Source organism: Heloderma suspectum, chromosome 4 (genome assembly GCF_057233095.1).
Source record: "Heloderma suspectum isolate Gila_16-S chromosome 4, 16-S_ref, whole genome shotgun sequence".
In the NCBI taxonomy this organism is placed as follows: domain Eukaryota; kingdom Metazoa; phylum Chordata; class Lepidosauria; order Squamata; family Helodermatidae; genus Heloderma; species Heloderma suspectum.
Window position 1 is genome coordinate 234,905,062 of NC_139461.1, and position 24,527 is coordinate 234,929,588.

The 24,527-nt window shown below is 44.9% G+C and overlaps 1 protein-coding gene across 1 annotated transcript; it reads right to left on the reverse strand.

The window, feature by feature from the left end:
* Positions 1-8,833: 8,833 nt before the first annotated feature.
* MMACHC (metabolism of cobalamin associated C) lies at positions 8,834-24,515 on the reverse strand. Its single transcript, XM_084852680.1, has 4 exons — positions 24,275-24,515; positions 15,906-16,100; positions 12,049-12,201; positions 8,834-9,833 (listed from the first exon to the last, which is right to left on the reverse strand). The coding sequence occupies exons 1-4, from the start codon at positions 24,353-24,355 to the stop codon at positions 9,522-9,524; spliced, it is 741 nt and encodes a 246-aa protein (XP_084708806.1). The 5' UTR covers positions 24,356-24,515; the 3' UTR covers positions 8,834-9,521.
* Positions 24,516-24,527: the final 12 nt, after the last annotated feature.

A 24,527-nucleotide genomic window follows, 5' to 3' on the forward strand; every position in this document is an offset into this window, starting at 1 on the left:
TGGCAGGCAGGGAGCCAGTGAGCAAGTAGGCAGTGGTGGAAACTGTTCCTCCTTCTCACCACCTCTATTGTCTGGGGCAGAGCAAGAGGCAGGCAAATAAGCAGGTTACAATGGTGAAGAGGAGGAGCAAGTCCAGGGGACTCTTGTCAGTGGGCCTCTGCTGGGCTGTGGGCCCTTGGCAAGTGCCTGACCATGCCTATCCTTGAGGCTGGCCCTAATCACCACTGTCTTTTTGCTAAGCCACAAGCACAGTTGGCCTACTATTAGGTGGTGTGAAGCCGTTGCCTCAGGCATCAGATCCTGGGAGGGGAGTAGAGACCTGTGTGCCATGCGGCCTGTTCAGCACCCCATAAGTTAGCTCACTGACTTCATGTACAGTGGAGGATGCTGTCCGGTCTTTCAGTCTTTAAGACAGATTCATCTGCAGTCCAGTCAGCTTTTGTACATAGAACAGGATGGGATGCCATCTTGTTCTTCACCTCAGACAGCAAAATGTATTGGGCTAGCCTTGGCTACATGGGCTCTTCACCACAAAACCCAACTCTTGAAATAAAGACAGGAAAATGTGAAAAGCAGAAACATCCAATAGCCCTCCCCAACCATGCTCACTGGGGTTAATGGGAGTTGTAATCCAATGCATCTAGGGGGCACCAGGTAAGGAAGGGCTGCATACAGCAACTAGGATATATGACAACAGTTAAGTAAATTGTGCAATTCACATTATATTTATTATTTATTTCTTACATTTCTATACCATCCAATAGCCGAAGGTCACAACTGTGGGGAAACTTACAGTCGCAAGGCACAATCCACTTTATGTTGTGCCTGTATCAAAAATAAACAAAACATTCCTCTTTGAATTTTCCCCACCCCAAACGATCATAGGTGCATCAAAGCAGGGGAAACGTGGAATATAAGGAGAATACAGCCATATGCTTTTAACTCTGTGTATATTTCCACTGGCTCATTTTCTTGATCTCAGCTGCTGCCTCTAGGGAGATATTTCCAGAGCAGTCTGACTTGGCAACTCTCCAGTTTTTGGCTGGGTACTCCACAGCTGTTGTGTGATGGGGGAAGGAGAAAGAAGAGGAAATAATTTCTGGTATCCTTTTTTGGAGCAAGAAATTTAATACTACTCCACCGACTGTTACTGTCCTCTTAATGACATTTGCATGCTTTAATTCCGTTTTCTATAAAAAAAATATTCTTTTGATTCTGAGCCTGTTTTATACGCTGTTTCTTGTGTGTTATACTTTGAAATAGTAAAAATTACAGACTTAGAATGTAATTTCTCTTACTGTAAAGATAGGTTTTTGCTGACATGGGAACTTGCTGTTTCTTGGCCCTTCCGGGTAACTCAGGTGTCTCTCAGTCCTAGTGAATGGCACTCAAAGAGCAGAGTTGGGGAAGATCCTTTTAAAACTCCTAGGCCGGTTTTCCCCAACCTGGTGCCCTCCAGATGTTTTGAACAATTCCCAGCTTTCCTGACCATGGACCATGCCATATAGAGCTGATGGGAGTTGTAGTCCAAAACATCTGGAGGGCACCAGGTTCGGGAAGTTTGCCCTAGGCCTAGCCTGTTAAGAAAATAGCATGGAATTAAACCACAAAACCTAGTAGCATTGAATTTTACAACGCATTAACAATGTTTAAGCAGCAACAGTAGTCACAAGACATATTCCCCTGTTGAGTCCTGGGCCAGGGTTAATGACAGCACAATCCTAATCCATTTTAGACAGCCATTGGGGGGGGGGGGTTAAGATGCAGCAGAAGTGGAACTCCACCAGCACGAGATGGGGTGTCCAACCCAAAGGCACCCATTACACCTACAGAAAGCTCTGTGGATGTAAATATACCCTTGACAGTAGGCACCCAAATGGCATGTTGTGGGATCAGAGCAAGGGCAGGCCCCTCCATTTCCCTGATAGAGGTCTGGATCCAGCCCCTAAGCTATGCCACCTCCAGGATGAAGTAGCTAATTCCCCACCAGCAGCAGTTTAAATGTAAGGTAAAACATCCATAAAACCAATTCTCCACACACCTCCCACAAGAAATTGCCTTTACACCAAGTCAGACCATTGGTCTATCCAGCTCAGTATTGTCAACACTGACTGGCAGCAGCTCCCAGGGTTTCAGGCAGGATTCTTTCCTAGCCCTACCTGGAGGTGCCGGGGATTGAACCTGAGAATTTTTGTGTACAAAGCATGTGCTCTACCTGGGCAGTGTTAGGATTTCTCTCTTCAGGTGCAATCCTATGCATGTTTAGACAAGAAGCTCTACAACTCCCAGTATCCCCCAGCCAGCATGGCTAGCTAGGGAATGCTGGGAATTGTTGGACTTTTTGCCATCTAAACATGCATAAGATTGCACCCTTAAACACCACCTACTGGATCAGACTGGCCTTCAATTTAAGGAGCCTTAAATCTTGTTCATTTTCCCCAGTAGAATTAACTTTTGAACATTGCAGCAAGACTAACTGTTTTAAAGGGAATTAACAATCAACGGTTGTAACAATCATCATTGCAACATTCAGTCTTCCCCTTTCCAATTGGTTGTACCTGTTAGTTGCTGCCTCAAAGCTTTTTGCCCGATGGCCGAAATAGGAAGGAGTAGCTGAGAATTATGCTCTTCAGAATCCAGTCCAGATACTTTCCAGTTCATCCTTTCTGTGCGCTGTTCCCCCAGTTATTGGGTTTGCTGGGTGCATTTGTTCTTTGATAGGGATTTAGAGCAGGTGCTTCTTTCTGTTTGTCCCACCATTGCAGCAATAACATCCCTAATGCTGCCCTGGAGGAACCTGTTCCCTCTCCCCAGTTCAGAACATCTACAACACATCCCAAGAGTAGCAACATCTTCTTCCATGCTGTCTACTGTGTGTTCAACAATGGGTTGTGGGAGCACACCATATATCTCTGGGTGGTGTGGCAGTGGCACACACTCCTTGGCCAAACATAGACCCAGCTGGCTGGGATTGGACTGGACAACCCAAGTGTGTAGCCATGACACATTCCACTTTTAGAATAAATCAGGAAATGGCCTCCATGAAATAATAGCACTAGCTGCATGGACAACAGCTGCCTTCCTTCATCAGGATATGGAATTTGGTTTATCTCTCACAAAAACCCACTTTTAGCCATCAGGTGCCCAATTGTGCATGCAGGAATGTAAAGGTAGTACTCTGTACAACACTGCTCCTAGGATTCCACAGAGCTAGCTTCTCCGCGTCAGCTGGTGAAATGCAAAGGAGAAGACATGTGGAGAGGAGGCTGTGTGGGATTTAGAAATTAGCCATACCCTGGCAGACTGCAGACACAAATCTTTCAGAGATGGCCTTCCAGTCTCAGCTGTTTATGGTGCCAGCAAGTGAGGATTAAGCACCCAATTTGCTGCTTAATACGGATAGATTTGAGCCCCATGTAGCCAAACAGCTGTCAAGAAGAAAGAAAAAACACAGCTGAAGATGAGTCCAAACTCACAAGTGGAGTGCAATTTCATCCTTGTGAATCCCAGATTTTCACATGCAAATGGTTTTTGCGAGCCTGGCTTGCTATGCATAAGTCAGACAGGAAGCTCTCAGTGCAACATGCCTTGATGCTGGGGGAAGTGTAGTAGGTCTAGAGGCTGAACAACCTAGCCTATGCTCAACGACAGAATAAGCTCTGGGACTTTTTATACACAGATTCCATAGCCATTGTAGGAGATACTGAGCAGGGATGTTACAATGAATGAGAGGGCTGACTTTATATGCAGGGATTCCGGTGACTGTGGGGAAAGGATGAATGAGTTGTTAAAGGCAATACATGTGTGGAGACAGAAGAGAAAGGGTTACAAAACCTCAGGAAGTAACCAGTGGTGTAGTGGAGCCAGGACTCACAGGGTCAAAGCACCAGCACTTTTTGATTAGCAGAGACACTGACGTCATCCGCCACTCCCCTCAGACTTCTCTGTTCCCTATGAGATAAACTGCAATCCTCACACTAGCTGTGGGGAAAATGGATTTTCCCAGACACAATGTATTGTTGTAATTACGACAGGAATAGGTCACAAGAATTTTGGAATGTCTTGGTCTTGAATGAGTAATTAAGACCCATTCGTTTTACAAAAGACCTATAAGAGAACAATCCTATGGTCCCTGGGAGAGTCTGATCTCAGAAGGGGGAGTTGGAGATCCGACCCCTGCCCCTCACAGCCAGCACAGAGAGAACCACACCAGCTGCTTCTCTGAGGTTGGAAAGCAACCTTGGAGGAGGAGCAAAGGGGGCGTTCCAGTGGGCAGGGAGGGGAGGAGACTGGAGAGGCCAAGATACAAGTTATCCTGAACCTCCTTTAGCCTCCTTCCCCCCGCCCCCCGCTCTGAAGCACCCTCGCTAGATGGGGTGGAAAGCCCATCTAGCAAAAATACAGGAGATTGGATGACAGGGAAGTGAAGATTACCTCTGTCACTCCTCCCGCCCTTCCAGCTTCAGCCTGGCAGGGCATAGGAAACTTGGAAGCCTTTGAGTTTGGGGGCTTCTGAGCAGTGAGGGTGTAATTAATAGGATTGTGCCCTAAAAGACATCTATAACACACATACACACAGATATAGATCAACACAGCTGCCTAAATGTTTTTACTCTGCTCAGGGGCAGAGCTATGGGGATTGTCTTAATGAGCACCTGCACTTCAGAATTCACCACTACAGCACCGGAAGTAACAAGGAAATGTAGAACAGAGAGGTTCCGCCTCTTGTGAGTGCCACACAGATTCCTTCCAGTGCTGAATAGACTCTTTCTGTTAATTAAATTTTCTCCCTGTAAAATAGGCCTCAGACGAAGACTGGGCATTAGGGATGTATGAAACCTCCTTATCTGGAGACCACGGGAGGTCCGCGAGAGGGGGAGGCGATCCGTCCCTCCCCCCCGGAATCCTTGCTGGCCAGCTCCGCTCCGTGGCGAGTCCATGGAGCTGCCGGCCAGCTCCGGCCGCTGGGACGGAAATGGCATCCGGTGTAGCAGACACCATTTGCGTCCCTGCTCTTTGCTGTGATAAGCTATGTAAAGATTTACGTAGCCTATCACGGCAAAGAGAAGGGACGTAAATGGCATCCGCTACGTCGGACGCCATTTTCTTCCTCAGGACGGAGACCGGACCGGCCAGTGGCAGGTAGGATCCGTTCCGGGGCAACTTCGTGGGGTGGTGGAGGTGGGTCGGCCATTCTGCCACGGACTCCGAGGGGCTGGATTCTTTAGAATCCGGCCTCATTGGAGTCCATGGTGGAATTCTCTAACATCCCTACTGGGCATGTTTAGCCTTGAGAAGAGAAAACTGAGGGGAGATATGATAGCGCTCTTCAAGTACTTGAAAGGTTGTCACAGAGAGGAAGGCCCGGATCTCTTCTCGATTATCCCAGAATGCAGGACACGGAATAATGGGCTCAAGTTACAGGAAGCCAGATTCTGGCTGAACATCAGGAAAAATGTCCTGTCAGAGCAATATGACAATGGAACCAATTCCCTAAGGAGGTGGTGGGCTCTCCCACACTGGAGGCATTCAAGATGAGGCTGGACAGCCATCTGTCCTTGGTTGCAGGACTTGCAGGACTTGGATTCCTGCACTGAGCAGAGGGTTGGACTCGATGGTCTTGTAGGTCCCTTCCAACCCTACTATTCTATGATTCTATGAAGAGTGGTCTTCCTGATACCTTCTCAAAAAGACTGCTTGAAATAAATTTGTGCCATGGTCACCACTCCATTAGCCCAGCCATAGTTCCCCAGCTAGCCTGATGCCTTCTCCCAGTCGCATGGGTAGTTCCCACAATAGTGCTAACTGCTGTCAAAAAACAAAAACAAGAACCATACTGGCCAGAAAACTTTTCATGTGACCAAGAAGCTCCACAAAGCAAAATGTGGCCTGTGGAGCAGTTGACATGTGGAAGCAGTCTCCTTCCATAACCGCTCAGACCAAGAAGAACAACATGGTTTTGGAAGATGCAGCTAAGCCATAGTACAAGGCGGGTGTTAAAAACTGGCTCTCTCATACTTTAGCCATTAATTACCTATGGAAGCTTACTGCCCTGCACTGAATTAATACAGACTGATTTTCTAATGAGTATGTTAGGATTGCCATCATAGCTGCAAACAGAGATGATGCACCAGGCAACAGTTAGGAAACCTTCCTTCCCCATAAACTCCCACGCTAATGTTATTCCAAAACAAGACTGCTTGGAAAGGCCCATGGTTGCAGCCTGTTCAAAGGCAAAACCTGTATTTCCTACACAATACCAAACTGCGGCCCAGAAAGCATCATGAAAGGCCACATTATTGTCCATGCATCTCCCAGGTGTCCTAAGAACAACTACAAAGGATTCCTGAGCATGATACTGCTTAATAATATTTGATAATTCATTCCTGCAAAGTGGGATGACTTGTATGGTGGAACTAACTAACCTGCAGTAGCTTAAATGGTTGAGAGAGCCCCAAGTTGGATCAATGATTCATAGCTCACTATTCTTATGCCAATCAGAGGAAAGGTAGAACTGGACTAGAACATTAAAGACATGGGGAGAGAAGGAAGTGCCAGATAGCACTGCAATTTTTGCAGTGTGGGGAAGGGACATTTGATTTATTGATTGCCTTTTTATTCCACCCTTCCTCCAAGAAGGGCAGAGTGGTATACATTTTATCCTCACAACCCTGTGATGTAGGTTAAATTAGTGACCTTTGCCCATGGCAAAGAGCTTAATCAGAATCGGGCAACTTCAATATCCATATATCAAAATTCAGGCAGCAAAACCCAGGGCCACATGATGCAGATAGTTACCTTCAATTGAATGTCAGGAGTATCCGTGACTAGAACTGCAGGTTCCCAACCTGTGCTCTGCTCAGGACTGTAGAGAGAAGGCTGAAACTGTTGTATTCTCCTTCCAGGTGCTGGTATTGCTCCACACACCCAGGTAGCTCATTGGTTGTGCCATGTCTAGCCTACTGATGCTTCTGGGTCTTTGCAAAAGCCAGATTCTGGCCTGAACTCTATGGCTTTCTAGGTGCTCTTTAACCGCCTGCACTTCCCAGCTTTCCTGACTGTACTCTAGCCTCTTTGCTTGCCTGTTAGGCCTTCCTTTGAGTTCTGGTCTCATTCAACTCATTCAGCTGGGACTCATACCTCCCAGCCCCCTATGCTCCTGACTGCTCATGCCCTAGCAATGACTGAAGTCAAGGCAAGGAGAAGGAGCAAATAAGATTGCAGGATAATGTAGGTTTACCCACATTATCACCCACAGAACAAACATAAGAATCACCTTGCTACATCCCCCAAGGTCTGTGTAATCCTCTATTCTGTTTCCAATAGCAGCCAGATAGATATCTCTAGGCACTCACAAACAAGAAAGTAATGGCCTTCTCCTATACATGGAGGTTCCATTTAGTTATTAAAAGTGGGACCTGCAACGAAATATTGCAATGGTGGAGTGGTCATGTTCAGGGTTTGAGCCAGCCATGCCCTCTTCCAGGATCTTCCATTCAGTTTCTTTCTTTTTGTTCGTTCACTATTCTCCCCTCTCAGCAGTCAGCATTCTGTGGTCACTGAGCATACTCAGTTCTCCTTGGGCTGTTTTGGGTTATTTCCCCCTCCTTAATATTTTTTGTCTAAAAAGACTGGGGAGGGGGGAATACTTCTGCAAACCTTGGGGTTCCCCCAAACTTGCTGATGCTTCCCTCTTGTGCATGGGTGCTGCTGTTTTGGATAGATAAGGATTAGCATGCAGGGAAATGAGTTTGCTTTTAGTATATAGCAGGCTTTCCCAAGTCACTGATGCTGGGAAAGATTGAAGGCAAAAGGAGAACGGGACGGCAGAGGATGAGATGGCTAGATAGTATCACTGATGTAATGAATATGAACTTGAACACACTCCAGGAGAGAGCGGAGGACAGGAAGGCCTGGCGTGCTCTGGTCCATGGGGTCACGAAGAGTCGGACACGACTTAACGACTGAACAAGGCTTTCCCAACCAGTGCTCTCCAGATATGTTGGATTACAACTCCCAGGATCTCTCAGTCAGTAGCCCAACACATCTGGAAGGCACCAGGTTGGGGGAAGCCTGCTATATATATATAGCTGATGACAAACCAATTCCACATGCTTTACCATTCCAGTATGCTCACATGTCTGTGGTGTGCAATCCACACAAAAGTAACTTCTTTCTTACAGCAGAGTGCTGTACTATCATAATGTAAGTGCAGTAAGTGGGAAATAGCCAAACTCCGTTTTCACAACTCTCTCTCTCTCTCTCTCTCCCCTCTCCCGAGAGGTGCATTTCACTACATGAACTGATGTGTGCACATATCTACAGAAATGCCTGCCGCTTCGCTTATGTATATGTCAACACTAGAGAATTTAGTTCTTGGCGGGGATGGACTAGGTTTCACCTGAATTCCTATTCCATCATTCTAATTCAATGAGCTGGTTTGCACTCTCAAACAAGCTGCCAGGTGGATGGCATCCATTCCCAGCGGATGCCTGGTGCCATGTCATCTGAACCAGGGTGGCATGGCTTGTTTGAGGGCGAAAGAATGCTCAAATAACCCAACAACAGGCCATGGGTTATTTGAAGGTTGTTTTCTCCTCAAACAAGCCATGACTCCCGGGGTCGGATGACACAACAAGCCATGCCTGGGTGGATAATTAGAGAAATGGTGCCTGGCACGTGCCAGGGATTAAAATAAGCCACCTTGGCTTATTTAAGCCATGGTGGCATGTTTTGATCATGTGAACCAGGTCAATGAAATGTACATTCACCAAAAGCTTTGCAATCTAGTGTAAATACCACAAAAGACTTGTAACACACACAAAAAGAGAGAGACCTTTTGCTTCCTTCAGTTTTATTTTGTTTACAACCGCATCAGCTCCTCTTCACCACATGAGCTAGACAGTATCTCCAATGATTTGAACAGGAATGGAAAGAGACCACTGGAACGAAATTCAAGGATTTCAAAGCCTTACAACATGTGTTGAGAATCATAGGAAGTTATAGTACCTGAAATGATTTTAGGCTGAAAATGATGAGATGATATCCTTCAAAAACGTATGCTTCCAGGAGAATTGCTCCCACAGGACAGCAAAAAGTGCAATTTACAAAAACATCTCCCCTGAGCTCATAACACCAAAGAGTCACACACACACGAAAACATTACTAATTACTAATAAAATAAAACGTAACTTTAAAAAATGAAGTCCCCAAACTTGTTTTAGAAATAGCATCTGACTAGAATTTGAAAACCTAGTGTTTCTGTGCCTGGATTTATGGGCTTCCAGCGTTACTAACATCACAGCACAATCTTATGCATGTTTACTTATGAATGTTTATTTCATAGCAGGATCTATGCATGTTTATGCATAGGTCCCGCTATGGTTGCCATTACTTACTCCCTAGTAAGTAGTTTCCAGATTGCGGCTTCAGTGACCAAGTAAACCAACAAGCTCTGTCTCCATAGCAGTTGACATAGCAGAATGAGCTAGATGTCCCTTGTGCACAGTGAAAACAGTTCCTTAGTGTATTCCATTTTGCTGTAATCCTCCTTGCAGATTCAGCAGTTTTAGCCGTTCAGCTGGAGGAGTTGCAAAGTAGGTTTTCTGTTCCTCTGAGTACTTCTCCTTCACTTCAATAATGTCCCGGTAGCTCCAGTCCCGCCAGTGGAAGTTGAATCTCTCCAGCAGTTCTATTCTTTCTTCTTCTGTCATCACACAATCAGGAGGGGTGCTCTGTAGCAAGAAGGGCACCTGAAGATCTGGGAAAACCACAAGAGCCCGGATAGCAAACCAGCCTCCGTAAGAGGGGTGGATGCAGACACCACAGATCTTCTACAGAGAAAGAAAACAAACTGAGGCCAATGATTTAAAAGTCTGTCAGTGCGCAAGTCCGGGAGCGGGGGTGGGGGGGGAGGCAAGATATTGTAATAGACAAATATAACTAAAATATTTAGCAAACTTCTTTTCAAGATGTAAATCTACCATCTCACAGTAATAGGATTTGGGCTGGTTCCATTTCTGCCAAACCTCAGACCTCTTGGGCTATGGAAGCTCTGCCTTCAGTGAGTCTGGAAACAGTTTTGAAGAGAACTGAAAGTGGTTTCTGAGAGGCATCACTTCCCATGCTTTACATTTTTTTTTGTCCAAGCATTGCCTCTGGTGAAAGAGGGTTTGCAAGTTTGTGAAACAATACAAAAACCTGTTAACCAGAGGAGAAAGTGGGATAAGTATACATCCCACCCCATAAGGAGCATACTACCTTCAACTCTATGGGAAAACAAACCAAAACCATCTAGTCTCCATTTTAGGCACCTGATGGTTTCCTTATATAACTGACTATGTAAAAAGCAAGTTGTTAATTTACAGCTCAGCCCTATGACAGACCTCTGCATGTTTACTTGGAAGTAAGCCCAAGTTCCGTGGGGTTTATTCCCAGGTAAGTTTGCATAAGATTGCATCCTAACAGTGCAATCCTATACATGTCTATTCAGAAGTAATACAGGAGTGCATCCTTAGAGTATTGGACTATGAGCCACATTTCTCTGTCTGCCTTAGATCTCAGACATTAATTTATTTTGAAATATATTTTTGCTCTTATTTGACCCTGGTTTCCTGACAAAAATGTGCACAAGTATCTCAGATGCTTTCTGGCCATTTGACTCCCCTGATGGAAATGTAGCACATACTCCCTAGAACTATAGTGTTGCCACTATGAGGTGAAATAGCCAGGTGTCGAACATCTGTTGTACTATTTCAAAAACAGATATGATTTTGTGGCTACCTCTGATTCTGACATAGGATCTTAAGCTCAGCACCAACAAACTTACAGGATACTTTCACATGTCACAATTATTCCACAGGAAATAACCAAGCTTAAAGCTATGTTTACACAATGTTGCCACTCTTTTGTCACCTTTTTGTTGACCTTTGCATGAAAAGCATGTGCTCAACTACTGAGCTACAGCCCATCCCCAAATGTTTTGCTACACTACCCCCATCTGCCATTTCCCCTTTCTGGTCCTATACATCAGAATACCCTTTGTTGGAAATGCTTTAGGACATCTTGGTAATTATCATAGACAACTGACAATATCACTGAAATTCCAAGGAGTTATTTACAAGTTCTCTATCCCAAGGCATGAGCTACCTGCAGTGAAGCAAGCTCCTCTGTATCACCATTCCTAACAGATTATTCTACATAAGAATCCAGAGCCAATGTGGTGTAGTGGTTAGAGCACTGGACTCAGGAGATCTGGGTTCTACTCCCCACTTGACCACGAAGCTCACCGGGTGACTTTGGGTCAGTCACTGACTCTCAGCCTAACCTACTCACAGGGTTATTGTGAGGATAAAGTGGAGAGGAGGAGGATCATGTACATCACCTTGGGCTCCTTGGAGGAAAGGCGGGATATACGTGTAATAAATAAATAAATACATAATCTAGACCAGCATTCCCCAACCATCTGCCCTCCAGACATGTTGGAATACAACTTCCAGCATCCACAGCCACACTATCCATGACTGTGTGCCATATATTTGTGTGTGCATGCCATCTGGCAACAATTTGAATTCTGGGCAAGGTTTCCTTTACAAAGTAAATAAAACTAAATTTACACTTAAAAGCAACTTTGGGAAATAAAATTGCGACTATAAGGTCTAAAAATGTGCTGAGGAAATGCTTTAATTGTGGAGGCAAAGTCTGCTGAAATTTCAAAACCCCCAGTGGATTTTGGGCAGTGGCTGTCCTCTGTCTCTCCAACGATGTCAGAGGAAACTTTTATTCCTTCTGACACTCCACTCCTTGCCAAAGTATACTGAAACCAAGGAAACATGAATACTGTGATAAAGGAAAATAATGAAATTAAATTCATCCCCTTTTTCATAACTTATCCCAGAGAAGAGTGTGGATTTTTTGGGTGGAAAACATGGATCTGTGGTATGTGCATGCAAAGAGAAGACTCAGCCCTGATGAAGCCCTCCTAAATGGAGAAAAGCACAGTTTACCCACTGGTCCTCAGCAAACAAGCATTCCCTTGCTGCTTCTCACCTTCTCTCCCCAGGGATCTTGCTGCACATCTTTCCTCTGGTAGTAGTATGCAGCGCCAGCTACGTGTGCTGCTGTCTGGGCCAAGAACCTGGGCTTCCGGTTGGGCAGCATCTCATAGTCATACATGATATCAACCTGCTGGTCAGCAAGGCTCTGGAAAGAAGAGTCTCTATTAGAACTGAGCTTTCATGTGAATAACCCCCAGCTACATCTTGTGGGAAGCTGTAGGGTAGGTGTGTAGAACCTCAGGCTCAGAGCGCAAATCTGGCCTGCCTGGGGTCCCCAGATGGCCACACACCCTTTCCCCTGACCATCAATTCTGTAGTGGCTTCCTGGCTTTTGTTCTGGTTTTCCCTCATTCTGAATGGTTGAGATGCCACTCCTGAGGCCTAGTTACTGGCAGGAAGAGCTTTCAGATACAATCGGCTGGCCTTTTGGCCCCGCCCCTTTTGCTTTTGGCCCCCGCCCACCACTGCAATGCAGCCCCCTGAGAACTTCTCTGAAGTGGAATTTGGCTGACAGAGGTTCACCACCCCTGATGTGGGGCGTGGGGCTACAACAGCCTTCCCCAACCTGGTGCCCTCCAGATGTGTTGCAGTGCAACTCCGATCACTCCCCTGCTGGGTGGGAATCTCCTGCCTCCCATCAAGTTGGGCCTCCACTCTTATAGTCTCAGTTATCTAATTATATGACGTCTTGGTGAAGGAACTACAGCCTCCTGCACGGAGAAGATTTGAGGCACGTGTTACTTTGTTTTCTCAGGTACCCTTGAATTCTCCCTTGGGATTTCCAAAATTATTCCACCCAATTCCATTAAAGAGTTCACAGATCATCTCATGTGTAGATGAAACATGACCTTCAATATGTGGTCTGCAAAGAACTCTAACCTAAAAGCGACTCCTTCCAGCTCCGTGGTCTTCTCAGAATGGCTTCCTTATCTTGTAGTTTACATATATAAAAAACTGAACATGCTGACTGATAAAATCTTGAATTAATACTCAAAGTGAGGGAGAGTGGGAAAACAAGAAAACCCACTCTGGCGGTTTTTAAGTGATGATCTTAAAGCCTTTCACATGTATTTAAATACAGCGGTGCAAAGCCTGTCAGCTGTAGTCTGGGTGCTTGCAGGGGGTGAAGTGGTGGAAGCCAAGCTAGATCACCACATGCCAAAGCAGCCATAGCTGGGTTTGCACACAGCTGTGCCACTGCTCTGTAGCGTTTATTGGGACCAGGCGCACGCATACTCTTACAATGGTGCTTGCACACCTATCTGCCTGCCAAGTCCCTACCCTCCTCAGTACTCAGCATCTTTATTCTGCAGATAGGGAACTGAAGCCACAGGAGGTGAAATCATGTCATGTGAGAGACGTTGCACCATTAACTCCTCACTTATAAAACATCAAGTGTGGGATAGGGTTGCTACAAATATAATATCCAAAACAAAATCTTGGAGGCGACTACCTTGCCCACAAAACACTGTCCCTATGCTTGCAGGGACATATGCCTACAATATTAGTTGCATCTCGGCATGTATCTACAATATCAGTTACTGAGAGCCATTTGACACATCACACAGAATGTGGTGGTAAAGCTAGTAGAATTCTGGATTGTATTACTTCAGATTGCAGGTGTGTGTGTCATATTTTTGAATGCTCCCCTAAACAGAAAGTTCCTTGCATGTAGTAAATTAGCACATCATGCAGAGAGCTACACTAAACCTTTCTCCCAAGTTTGCTAGCTTAATGTATTCAGATATATTTTTTAAAGCAAGGGAGCATTCAAAACAAACCCCCTCACCTGCAGTCTAAAGTGGTACAATCCAAAACTTTATCACCATTCTGACTGCATTTGAATGACATGGCAACCCAGCACGGACAGCCAGCCATGCTGGGTTGTCATGTCATCCGAACCTGGCGGGTTCTCCACAGAGTGGCTTAATTTTCACAAACAAGCCACCCTGAGAACCCATGGCTTGTTGTAGGGTTGTTCATACCCTTGGTTGGTTGTTGTGTCGTCTGAACCCTGGAGAGTGATTTGACCATGGGTTGCCAGGATCAGCTACAGAGCTGTTTGGCAAGAAACCCCCCTGTGCCATTGTTTGGGACCTTGCCAGTGCCACTTTTGGCCTCCCTCTCCAGTGACTGCCCCTCCACTGATGCCCAAGCGGCACTTTGGAAGGACCGCCACTCATTCGCCATCTTTTTTTTTTTGGTGCCTCAAAATTGCACAGATGGGGTCATAATTTATTATTATTATTAGTCAGTCTTTCACAAGTGTGCAAGAGTCCAATATGTGTAGTCTTGCCTGGTCAATGTCCTTGTATGTTTCAGCTGTCAAAGGGAGCTGTGAAGTGGGGTAGGTAACATACAAGGAAAATGACAAGATGAGGCTGCATGGAGGCTAATTTCCACACAGTTACAAAGGACCTGGGGAGAAATAAAAGTAAGAGAAAGGGGGGACCCAGTAGCACAATTCAGAAGCACTGAAAATGTGGGGGAGAAGGTGAACGGAGTAAGTGCATCAAAAGGTGGGGACAATATCTCCCCCTTGGCAATGTAATCCTCTCGCTGTGTTGAACCGATGCTTCTCAGTGTCCTCCTCCCATTCAACACTTCCCTGACTCTCCAGCAAGTCAAGAAAGGGGAAGGGGCAGCCATATAACTCTGTCCCTTGGATTACTCCCCCTCTGGCTTCAAAGCTATGCTTTGGTTAGGGAAGTCTGCCATCTAGTGACTGAAGATTGTAGTGCAGGTTTTAAACACATTTAAATTAATTAAAACTAATTAATGCATTTTAATGATCAAAACCTCCCGAGTTGCACAACCATAGGCCCTCCTTAGTAGGCATGCTAAGTTTCAGGTGTCTAGGTTTCACAGTCTTGGCACTATGGAATTGACAGACAGACAAGACACACATCCTATTGTATTGGTGCAACTCCATTTGTAACATTAAGGGTGCAATCCTATGCATGTTTAGAAAGAAAAAAGCCCATGCTGGCTGGGGAATGCTGGGAGTTGTAGGACTTATTTCTGTCTAAACATACATAGGATTGTGCCCTAAGTAGAGTTCTATGTATCCCATCTCAAAAAGGGTATCTACAGATAGGGAAAAAATTAAAAGAAGTGTAACCGAAATTATCAAGGGGTTGAAGCACCTTCTCTAGAAGGAAAAGCTAAAGCATGAGGGGCTTTTTAGTTTAGGGAAAAATTATTATGGGGAGACATGACTGAGGTTTATAACGTTATGCGTGGTGTGTAGAAGTTGGGCAGAGACATTTCTCTCTTATAACACTAGAACTTGGGTAACTCAATAAAACCAACTGAAAGTAGATTAAGGAAAAATAAAAAAAAACATTTTGACATGATATATAATTAGGAACATAGGAAGCTGCCTTATACTGAGTGAGACCACTGGTCCATGTAGCCCGGTACTGAGTGGCATGGGCTCTCCAGGATTTCGGGCAAGATCTCCTAGACCTACCTGGAGATGACAGGGATGGAACTTGGGAACTTCTGTGTGCAAAGCATTTGCTCTACCCTGAGCCATAGTCCCACCTGTTATTAACTGATGGAATTTGTTGCTACAAGATGTGGCAGCGGCTGCTGGCTTAAATGGGGATTAGACAAGGAGGAATAGATGTATCAATTGCTACTCACTGTGATGGCTAAATAGAACCGCCAGACATGCTATGTCTAAATGCTAGAGGACAAATGATGGGCTTCCTAGAAGTATCTGGCTGACCACTGTTGCAGACAGGATGCTGGGCTAGATGGAGTTCTGGCCTGGTACAGCAGGACAGCTTTTAGGTTTTTACCCATAGAAAGGACAAAAGGAGACTAGGCATTAAAATTTCTTACCTCCCTAACCAGTGACAGGTGATGCGAAATGCACTGATCCACAGGGTCATGAATCTTTTTCAGCAGCTGATTCCTCAAGAAGGGTTTGAAGGCTCTCTCAAACATGGCAGGAATGCTGAGCACCACAAATGCCAGTGTGTTATTTGAGTATGGTAAATAAAACGCTGGAGGAAGGACTGCATTGTACCACCCTACCTTTAGAAAATATAAAAAACAAATTATCATAAGAAGAGAAAGCCTTGACTCTGGGAACACAAGAGGATTACAGTCTGAGCACTCTGGGCCTTGTATTTTGCACAGAAGAAAGAATTGCTAAGGTATCATTTTTAAAAGCCGACCTCCTTCATCTCATAACTGGTGCTTGAGGTTCATCAAAGCAACCCAAACCAACAAACAGAAAGCTACGCAAATTACTAATAATTTTAGTTTGTTCTGTTTCCCAAGGATCAGGTTTTTAAAGGTTTGAGAATGTGCTTTTGCTTTTCAACAACTGGATAGGTAGAAGGCAAAGAAGCAGGGGAATGGGATAGAGGGCATGCGCATTAGGTTTATTTAACCATTAAGGTCAGGCGGTGGTAGTCACCTCAAAAGAGTACAGGGAACTGTGCAAGACACTAGCTGTGTTTGGATAATCATATCTCAGTTTAATACGCTGAGATATGAATGAGACATTTGCCTAGACATGCAAGCCCTTCTCTCCTTCCTTTGCTGCATGCCTAAATTAAATGTGGAAGTTTCCAATTAACCATAGTTTTCTGTTTCGTCCAGACTGGGAAACTATTGTAACCAGTTTTGGAATAAGCCAGGAACTTAAACCAATTTCAAACCGTTTCAGTTTTAGCACTGAAATATTTATTAGCAATAAATGAAGATTTCAAATCAATTTTGATTTCTACTGCCAGTCAATTTGCTGTAGAGAAATGGGGCTGCAGAAACTGGAGTTGATTAATTTAGAGCTTATGATCCAACCACTGATATGGGCTAATGACACAGCATCTCTGCTCCTTATGATGTCATAAGGGTTGTGAGCAGCAGCCAGCAAGCCTGGGGCCTTCAGTTTAGCCATGTGATTCATGCCCAAAGATCGGAAACTAGAAGGCAGACCAAGCAGCAGGGGTCATGAGCAGGAAATCACAAAAAGGGTTTTGGAAGTGCTACGTGGAGACAGGTAATGGTGATATGAATCTTAGAGCCTGATCTCACTGCATGTGTGCTCAGAGTTAAGGGGTCAGCTAGATGTTACGGTGGCAGTTTTGTGAGTTTCACCATAAAACTGCTCCAGTCTTGCAGAAAGAGGGAGGTGGGGCTTCGATTTCGCCAGCCAAGGCTTGTGTGGGGGAGGCCCTGAGCCTATCCCATATTTGCCACTTATCTCTTTATAGGCCCTCTGCCCAAGCACTTGCCATCCAGCTAAGCTCACCTCCAATACTGGAGCCTAGCTGATGAGAAAAACGCACGGGGAGAAAAGCTGCGGAGAGGGGAAGCATCCTGCACTCCTCACCCACATACTGTTTTAGCTGTCAAAAATCAGACACCCACAGACTCTTCCTGCATGACAGGGGTCATTCTGTTTTTAAACATATGGAACTGCTATCATGCCTAGTTTGGCCCCGTGTCCCACTGAGTTCAACAGGACTTCTAAATGTACTTAGTATTGCAGCATCGCATATGCAGAATTTTGCGGGGTCTTTTGCCAAAAATGTATTCAAGCAAAATGAGAAGTGTGTGTTGCTTAGATATTATTTGGTTGGTTGTTTTTGTTTATTTTACATTTATATCCCACCTTTCCTCCAAGGAGCCCCAGGCAGTGTACACGATCCTCCTCCTCCTCCTCTCAATGTTATTCTCACAGCAGCCCTGAGGGTCTGTTAGGCTGAGAGTCAGTGACTGGCTCAAAGTCAGCCAATGAGCTTCATGGCAGAGTGGGGACTAGAACCTAGATCTGCCCAGTCCTAGTCCAGTGCTCTAACCACTACACCACACTGGCTCTCATGATGAACGTTTCACCTCTCAGTGGTGAAGATGGAATAGTTCTACTCTGCTCTCCTTTAAGTGAATCCTCCTGCATGTGTGCCCTCAGCTCATTACATACAAAAACTTTCCCCTGGCTCAAACTAGAGTCAATTTAAGGTCAGGCAGCCTATGCACATGAGCCATTGCCTCAAGTTAACAAGAGCTAAAACTCCAAACACCTCCCATAAAGTAAACAGGACCTCTCAAGAAGTCCATCTGTGTTCAACATAAGTAAGCAGCAAAGGTGCATTGACTAGCATGGCTATATTTGTCATAGTGCTGGATGAAATTTTTATTCACTCTTCCATCGACACTGCAAAGGAAGACATTATCACTTGCATTCTATGCCTAGGGAAGTCAATGACCTGACCTTGGCCAGATCTACACCTTGTGTCATATCATTATGATCCCATCATGGTAACGCTATATCCTTCTTGTGCATTTATACCTCATAGAACACACAATGGCATTTGTTGCGGTATTTTGGATAATGTGGAATAAAAAGCAGGAAATAACACTACGATAGCTGTATACAGAATGTGTAATGTGCCCCAACAGATATCAGTGCACTTCAATACTGCTATAAAGCAGTAGTGTAGATCTAGCCCTAAAATCAGAAGTGGAGATTTTCCAGCTCTCTCACTCAACAGGCTAATATGCCTCAGCTCTCTCCTTGCAACTCTACATTTTGCAATGGGATAATAAATAATATATGGGAGAGACTATCCTTGTTATCCACAAGGGGTACCCCCTTCAGAGGGTTAATAGATGCCCCTGGTTATTCCATTGTGCCAACCAAAATAATAGCATAAGACAGATAAAATGTTTGTACTGGCTTTTAAGAATTCTGCATTTCTAGAAGGGTTTTTTTATACCAGTCTCCTCTGTCTAATAATAATACAGTTACAATGAAGGTGCCAGGAAAAAAGTTTCCTACAAGAGCAAGCATATGGCAAGAGGAACAAGGAGAAATAGAGATGGGGCATTGTGAGGATTTCCCAACCAACAGCACATTCCATTGCAGAAAAACATGCCATAGTAATGCATATGATCTGGAAATACTTGGCTTTAGTAGTTTTATTAATATCCCATTATTTTTTTTAAAGGGGTGTGGGGAAAGGAATGAGCAGGGATTCTATCTAAACTGTGGTTATGGTGCACTGTTGTATTTTCCTCCACAATAAAATAATAAAGCCTAAAATAAATTAAATTCAGTTGACAAAGAACTAGGAGTTAAAGCCTAATGCTAGGACTATTAAAACACCAAAATCATAGGTTCCTGTCCCCAATATAGCACAGCAGCCTATATTCTGTTCTGCAACATCTTTTCCTCAAAACTGAGAGGACGTGCCCACAGAGAATCTGAATCTTTTCTGAAGTGAGGTGGACTGGAAACTAAATTTGGTTGGTGGGGATGAAACTGTGTACATTTTTAAAATATTGGAATATTTTAAGTCATGCCGGGTTGTATATATTTGTAACTGCTCTTAGGAAATTTCAATTTGCTCATATTTTATTTTTATTTAATAATAATTTGTGAACCTTAAATATGATTCCAGTTAATTAATGCCTTTGGGAAAAGCTAGGCACTGTGCTATAGCGGGCAGGGAAATGTATGTGCTTCCTGCCCACGCTTCTCAACAGTGCTGCACTTAAACCCCAACTCCAAATACAGTACGTCCCACTGATTTTGGGAAATTACTTCCACATATTTAAGTTTCAGTGGAACCACTTCCATTTAAAAACCACCATGGTTTCAAAGTAGAAGTTTCTAGGCCGACACCCTCTCAATTTGGTAGAGGTCTTAATTCCTTTTCCTGCCTCATATTGCAACAAAGTTAAGGTTACTGTGGTGGCCACTGATGGCACCTTGCTTTAAATCAGGGATGGGTCATGTTTGGCCCTCCAGTTGTTGGTGGACTACAACTCCCATCAGCCATAGCCAGCACAGCCAATATTGAGGGATGATGGGAGTTATAGTCCAACCACATCTGGAAGGCCACATGTTCCCCTTTAAGAGCAGACTTAACTCTGCTCTTAATGGACCTTTGTGCCACTGATGCTGCCTCAAGAACTTTGGACTTAGGTGTCCCCTACATTGACAGATTTTGGAGGTTAACCATGACCAGGGACTCTACACTGGCAAAACATCAGGAATATGGTGGCACAACATTATGCCAATGGAGGGGCCCAAAAAGGACAGTGCAGGGATGCATCAGGAGAGGACTGGCCTTAGTCTAAACTCCCCCAGACACCACTTCCATCTCCTACGCCACTGTAATATTACACTGATGAAAGGGGTGGGCAACACCACTACCGATAAGCTGAAAGGAGAGCCAAAACACACAGCTACCCACTTCCGCTTGCTCTGCTATAGCAACAGAACATAACATTCTGACTAACACCGAATCACAGCACACCCACAGCAGTACCTATTGCTCAGATGACAGGGTGTGTCTCATGTAGTGCATGCTTAGAGCAAATGATGGGGAATGTTGAAGATGGAAACTGTGGCCAAATTGCACTTTACACAAAAAGGGGCACTTTGCACACACACAGCCTGCCCCGGAAAAAATATAGAAAGAGCAGACTGCTAACCCTTCTCTTCTCAGAACATTTACAGATACTCTGCCATAGGACTCTGTACACAACCAACCAACTGGTTCCTTCAACTGATGGAAGGGCAAAGCACCCTACACAGGTAAACAAAGGAAGGGGAAACCCATGCGTCAAAGTATGATTGCTGCAGAACTCTCCCATGTCTCTCCCCTCTCCCTTGCAAATGGTGAAAACTGTGTATTTCAGCCTTTCCCAACCTGGTGGTCTCCAGATGTGTTGGACTCCAACTCCCATCATTCCCAGTCATAGAAGGGTGGGTGGTGTATTGGATAAACTGCATTAGGTAGCCATTCCTTCCTTCCTCAACAGCAAATAGAAGTGTCTCCCACACAGGAGAGACACAGAATAGTTATGCACTGTGCAGAAGGGCTCCCTGAAATGCCAGGCACTCTATCCATTGCTCATGGGTCACACTCATGACCCTTTGGTCTTGCAGAATCACAGCTGGACAAATGGAACAGAACAGCCACTGCATACAAAATCCCACTACAACTCCCTAAAGGGAAGGGGTAAGTATCATTTCAGTGACTACACTTTCCCCCATCCCACCCGCTCAGCAGTGAGAGTCTCATCCCTATCTACCTGCTCGTTAACTCCCACCCACCATCCCTCACTCAGAAAAGCCTACTGTGCAACTAGGACCAGAGACCATTTGCTGCAGCTGCTGAACATCATCATTTCTATCCCTGTGTCTCTCTTGGCTCTCCAGCAGGTACAGAGGCAACGGTGTTCCTCACTTCCAGTGCAACGCAGACCATAAGTAAGGCCTACAGCTTGATCTGAAGCACCAACTGGTGTGATTCCAGCTGTTTGTCTGTGGAGTTGACAGCCTTTTTGTCCCATCAGGGCTCCTTGGCAGACAGTTATATAACCAGGTGAAGCCGTACCCAGCATAGGGATGAAGCAATTGGGGAAATGACCACCTGCTATTCTGCTGTTTGTTGTGCTGCTTTCAAAGGCACAGGAGCCCTGCTGGAACACAAAGTCTGGCAATCCTATTAATGTGTCCTGATTCCACAACCCACTCTATCTCTGATGCTGTTCAATAAAAACTTTTAGGTTTTTTTGCATCTGTTGTTTCTTTGATGATGGGGGTTACTAATGGGAATCTGGCTCTCAGTTCTTGCTCACCTTAGGGCTCTTACAGCCTGCACAACGGTGATTACTATGAAGGGTGCTGTAGTTGTCCTTGTGTTTGGTGGGTAGTGTGTTGGGTATGCAGTGGGTACATTGATGTTCCGGAGGCATTTCCCCACTGCCATGAACTTATTGACTTCAACCATGCCTGGCTAATAGCTGAAGCCACTGACCATGCCATATATGTTGCTGCGTATGTTGCTGGGAGTCAGTGGTATTGTCATGGGTGCTAGGGAAGTGGCTGGTGGTACCTTGCTGGTACCTTTTACTGCTGTTACCTTTTACCTTCTTCGCAACTTTTCTGCTAGGAAGAACCCACTATGCAATGCTAACATGGAGCTGGCATAAGCTGGCTGCTACCATGGCAGAACTATAAGATTGCTCCATCACTTTTAGAACATTAGAGCTCCACAGAACTGGCATCAGATTTCTATTAGGTACGCCTTATTATTCAACATTTTATCTGCCAAAACTTGCTATGAGCAGAAATTGTTTGACTTGTTGGATTCTCTAATGCGGGAGGGACAATTCCTCATCTTTGGAAGTTTAGTAAGTAAATGGGTCAGATAAGTACCTATTATGGGCATGTTAGGCAATTATTCTTCAAGGTAAGGAAAGCAAAATAGATGCTATCCCTTTCAGTCAGAAATTAAGTGTCTATGATTCAACATGTGGCTTTCAGCTTTTCAGACATTAGAAGGTGCAGCTACAGTTAGCAAAATGTAATGCGGATGGTATATATTTAATTCTTCCTTGTGTGCCGAGGCCTCATTAGTTTAATTTACAAGTCAAATGGAGAATTTCTTCATAGCCTCCAGCATCGGTTGGTTTCTTGGCAAACCACAAGGGGGTGTTTCTGCCATGTATCTTCACCTCCCCTAAAAATGCTTTTTCTTGGAATGTCTCCTGCAAAATACTTATGTTCTGGCAGGACAGCCTGCATCAAGGTTGTTAAACGCATGCAAAATTAAGGAATATACTTGTGTGGGAATGCCAGGATTTGATGGGTTTCAAACAGAACATTATTTTTTCTCTCTCCCTTTACCTTAGTTAATATTTAATTTGCAGGTGGAACATACCTCACCTCCACACTAGTAATTTATCTGCTCAGTGTCAATCTTTAACTTCCAAGCCAATAGAACTTGACATTCATCTCCATATCCATCTACTGCTGGCCACACTCCCAGTTTTACTCCACTTTGTTTCCTTCTTTGGTTGTAACCTTAACAACTATTCAAAATTCTTTTAATACTTATTAATTGCACTCTTTCCTTTTCTATCAGCTAATCTTATATGTATCTACTCCAGAATACGATGCACGTGGATTTCAGTAGTAGAATTGTTCTTTCTTCATACAGATGCAATCCTATGAATGTTTAGGCACAAAGAAGTCCTACACAACTCCCAGCATTCCTCAACCAGCATCCCCTAGCCAGCTAAATCTACTTTAAACTCATAGGTACATATACAGTGCTACCCTGGGATGTAACCCAAAGGAAATACAGGAGATGAAACACTTCTAGAAGCAATGGGTAAGAGATGGAGATTTGGTGCACAGCCAAAACAAAGGATACTTTTATAACATGGGTAGACAATCTTTTGGGGCCTGTGGGCACCTTTGGTAGTTTGAAAAACTATCCTGGGCACCACCACAAAATGGGCACGTTACAGATGAAAGCACTGGCCTGCAGCCACCTGCCATCTTGTCTTCCTAAGAATGTCTGTGAGCCCCAGGAGTGGCCCAGAGGCATTCATGGCTCACAGACATTCATGGCAAAAGAAAATGGGAGCAGCTAGAGGTCCTCACTTTGCTTTGAAGCAATCCCAGCTGCCAGTAAGACATTTTGTTATTAAAAAAACAACCCACTAAAATAAAAAGTGGGATGGGGAAGACACCTCGGCAGGCACTAAGAAAGGTGCCTGAGGGCACACTGGTGCCTGCAGGTGCCACATTGCCTGACCTGTTTTATAAGGTCTTCTAATATGTGAGGTGGTGCCTGCTGCCAAATATTCTTAGTGGCTTCTTACAAGCTATCCAGAATCTTGCAAGACTAATCCCTTTGTGCAAAAAAAAAAAAAAATTTTTTAAGGGCTCTTGACACAGAAGAAAGAACATAGGTTGAAAGGGGGCTGGTCTCCCCTCACTTACTCAGATGTTAGTTAAGACTGTGAGCATCTTATGCTCCTGCTCATTACCCTCAAAACATTAGTCACAAATACTTTGCGTTATTACGGAGAGAATCCGAGAACAGAGAAAAGAGCGATGGATCAGAAACTGTTGGTGGAGGTATTTGTTGTTCAGTCGTGTCTGACTCTTCGTGACCCCATGGACCATAGCACGCCAGGCCTTCCTGTCCTGCGCTCTCTCCCGGAGTGTGCTCAAGTTCATTGGTGGAGGTATAGGAACAAGCAATTAAGAGACCAGATTGTGGCAAGCAAAATGAAAGATGAGAAAGGGTTTCGCACGGGGGCTCTCCAGGGCCACCTCCCCGCTAGTGCCTCGCTGAGAACGAGGTATGGGGGAGGGGGCGACCACAGGAGCTCCTGGGCGCCTGCTCGGTTTGCTTGCCCCGCTCTACATCCTGGCGAGTACGCGGTACCTTAAATGGATAGACTTCAAAGCCCAGGTTCTCCAAGTGATCTCGGATCCTCTTCTCCAAATGGACCATGTGTCGCTCCATGGTACCCAAACGCGAAGCATTACGGGAAATGTAGTTTCCCGTGCGGCACGGCAGGATCACATTCCGAGAGATACAATTCCACCGGCTGGCGGCACATTCTCCGATCGTCACATATGCACAACCGCCCGCTAATAGCTGCGCGTGTACGCATGAAAAGAACGACAGGGCTCCC

Excerpts from the sequence above, each read along its gene's own strand:
- MMACHC (XM_084852680.1), bottom strand. The coding sequence starts at position 24,355 with ATGGAGCGACACATGGTCCATTTGGAGAAGAGGATCCGAGATCACTTG. Across the intron at positions 16,101-24,274 it reads TTGAAGTCTATCCATTTAAG|GTAGGGTGGTACAATGCAGT; the intron begins GTACCGCGTACT and ends TATTTTCTAAAG. Across the intron at positions 9,834-12,048 it reads AAGATCCCTGGGGAGAGAAG|AAGATCTGTGGTGTCTGCAT; the intron begins GTGAGAAGCAGC and ends CTTTCTCTGTAG.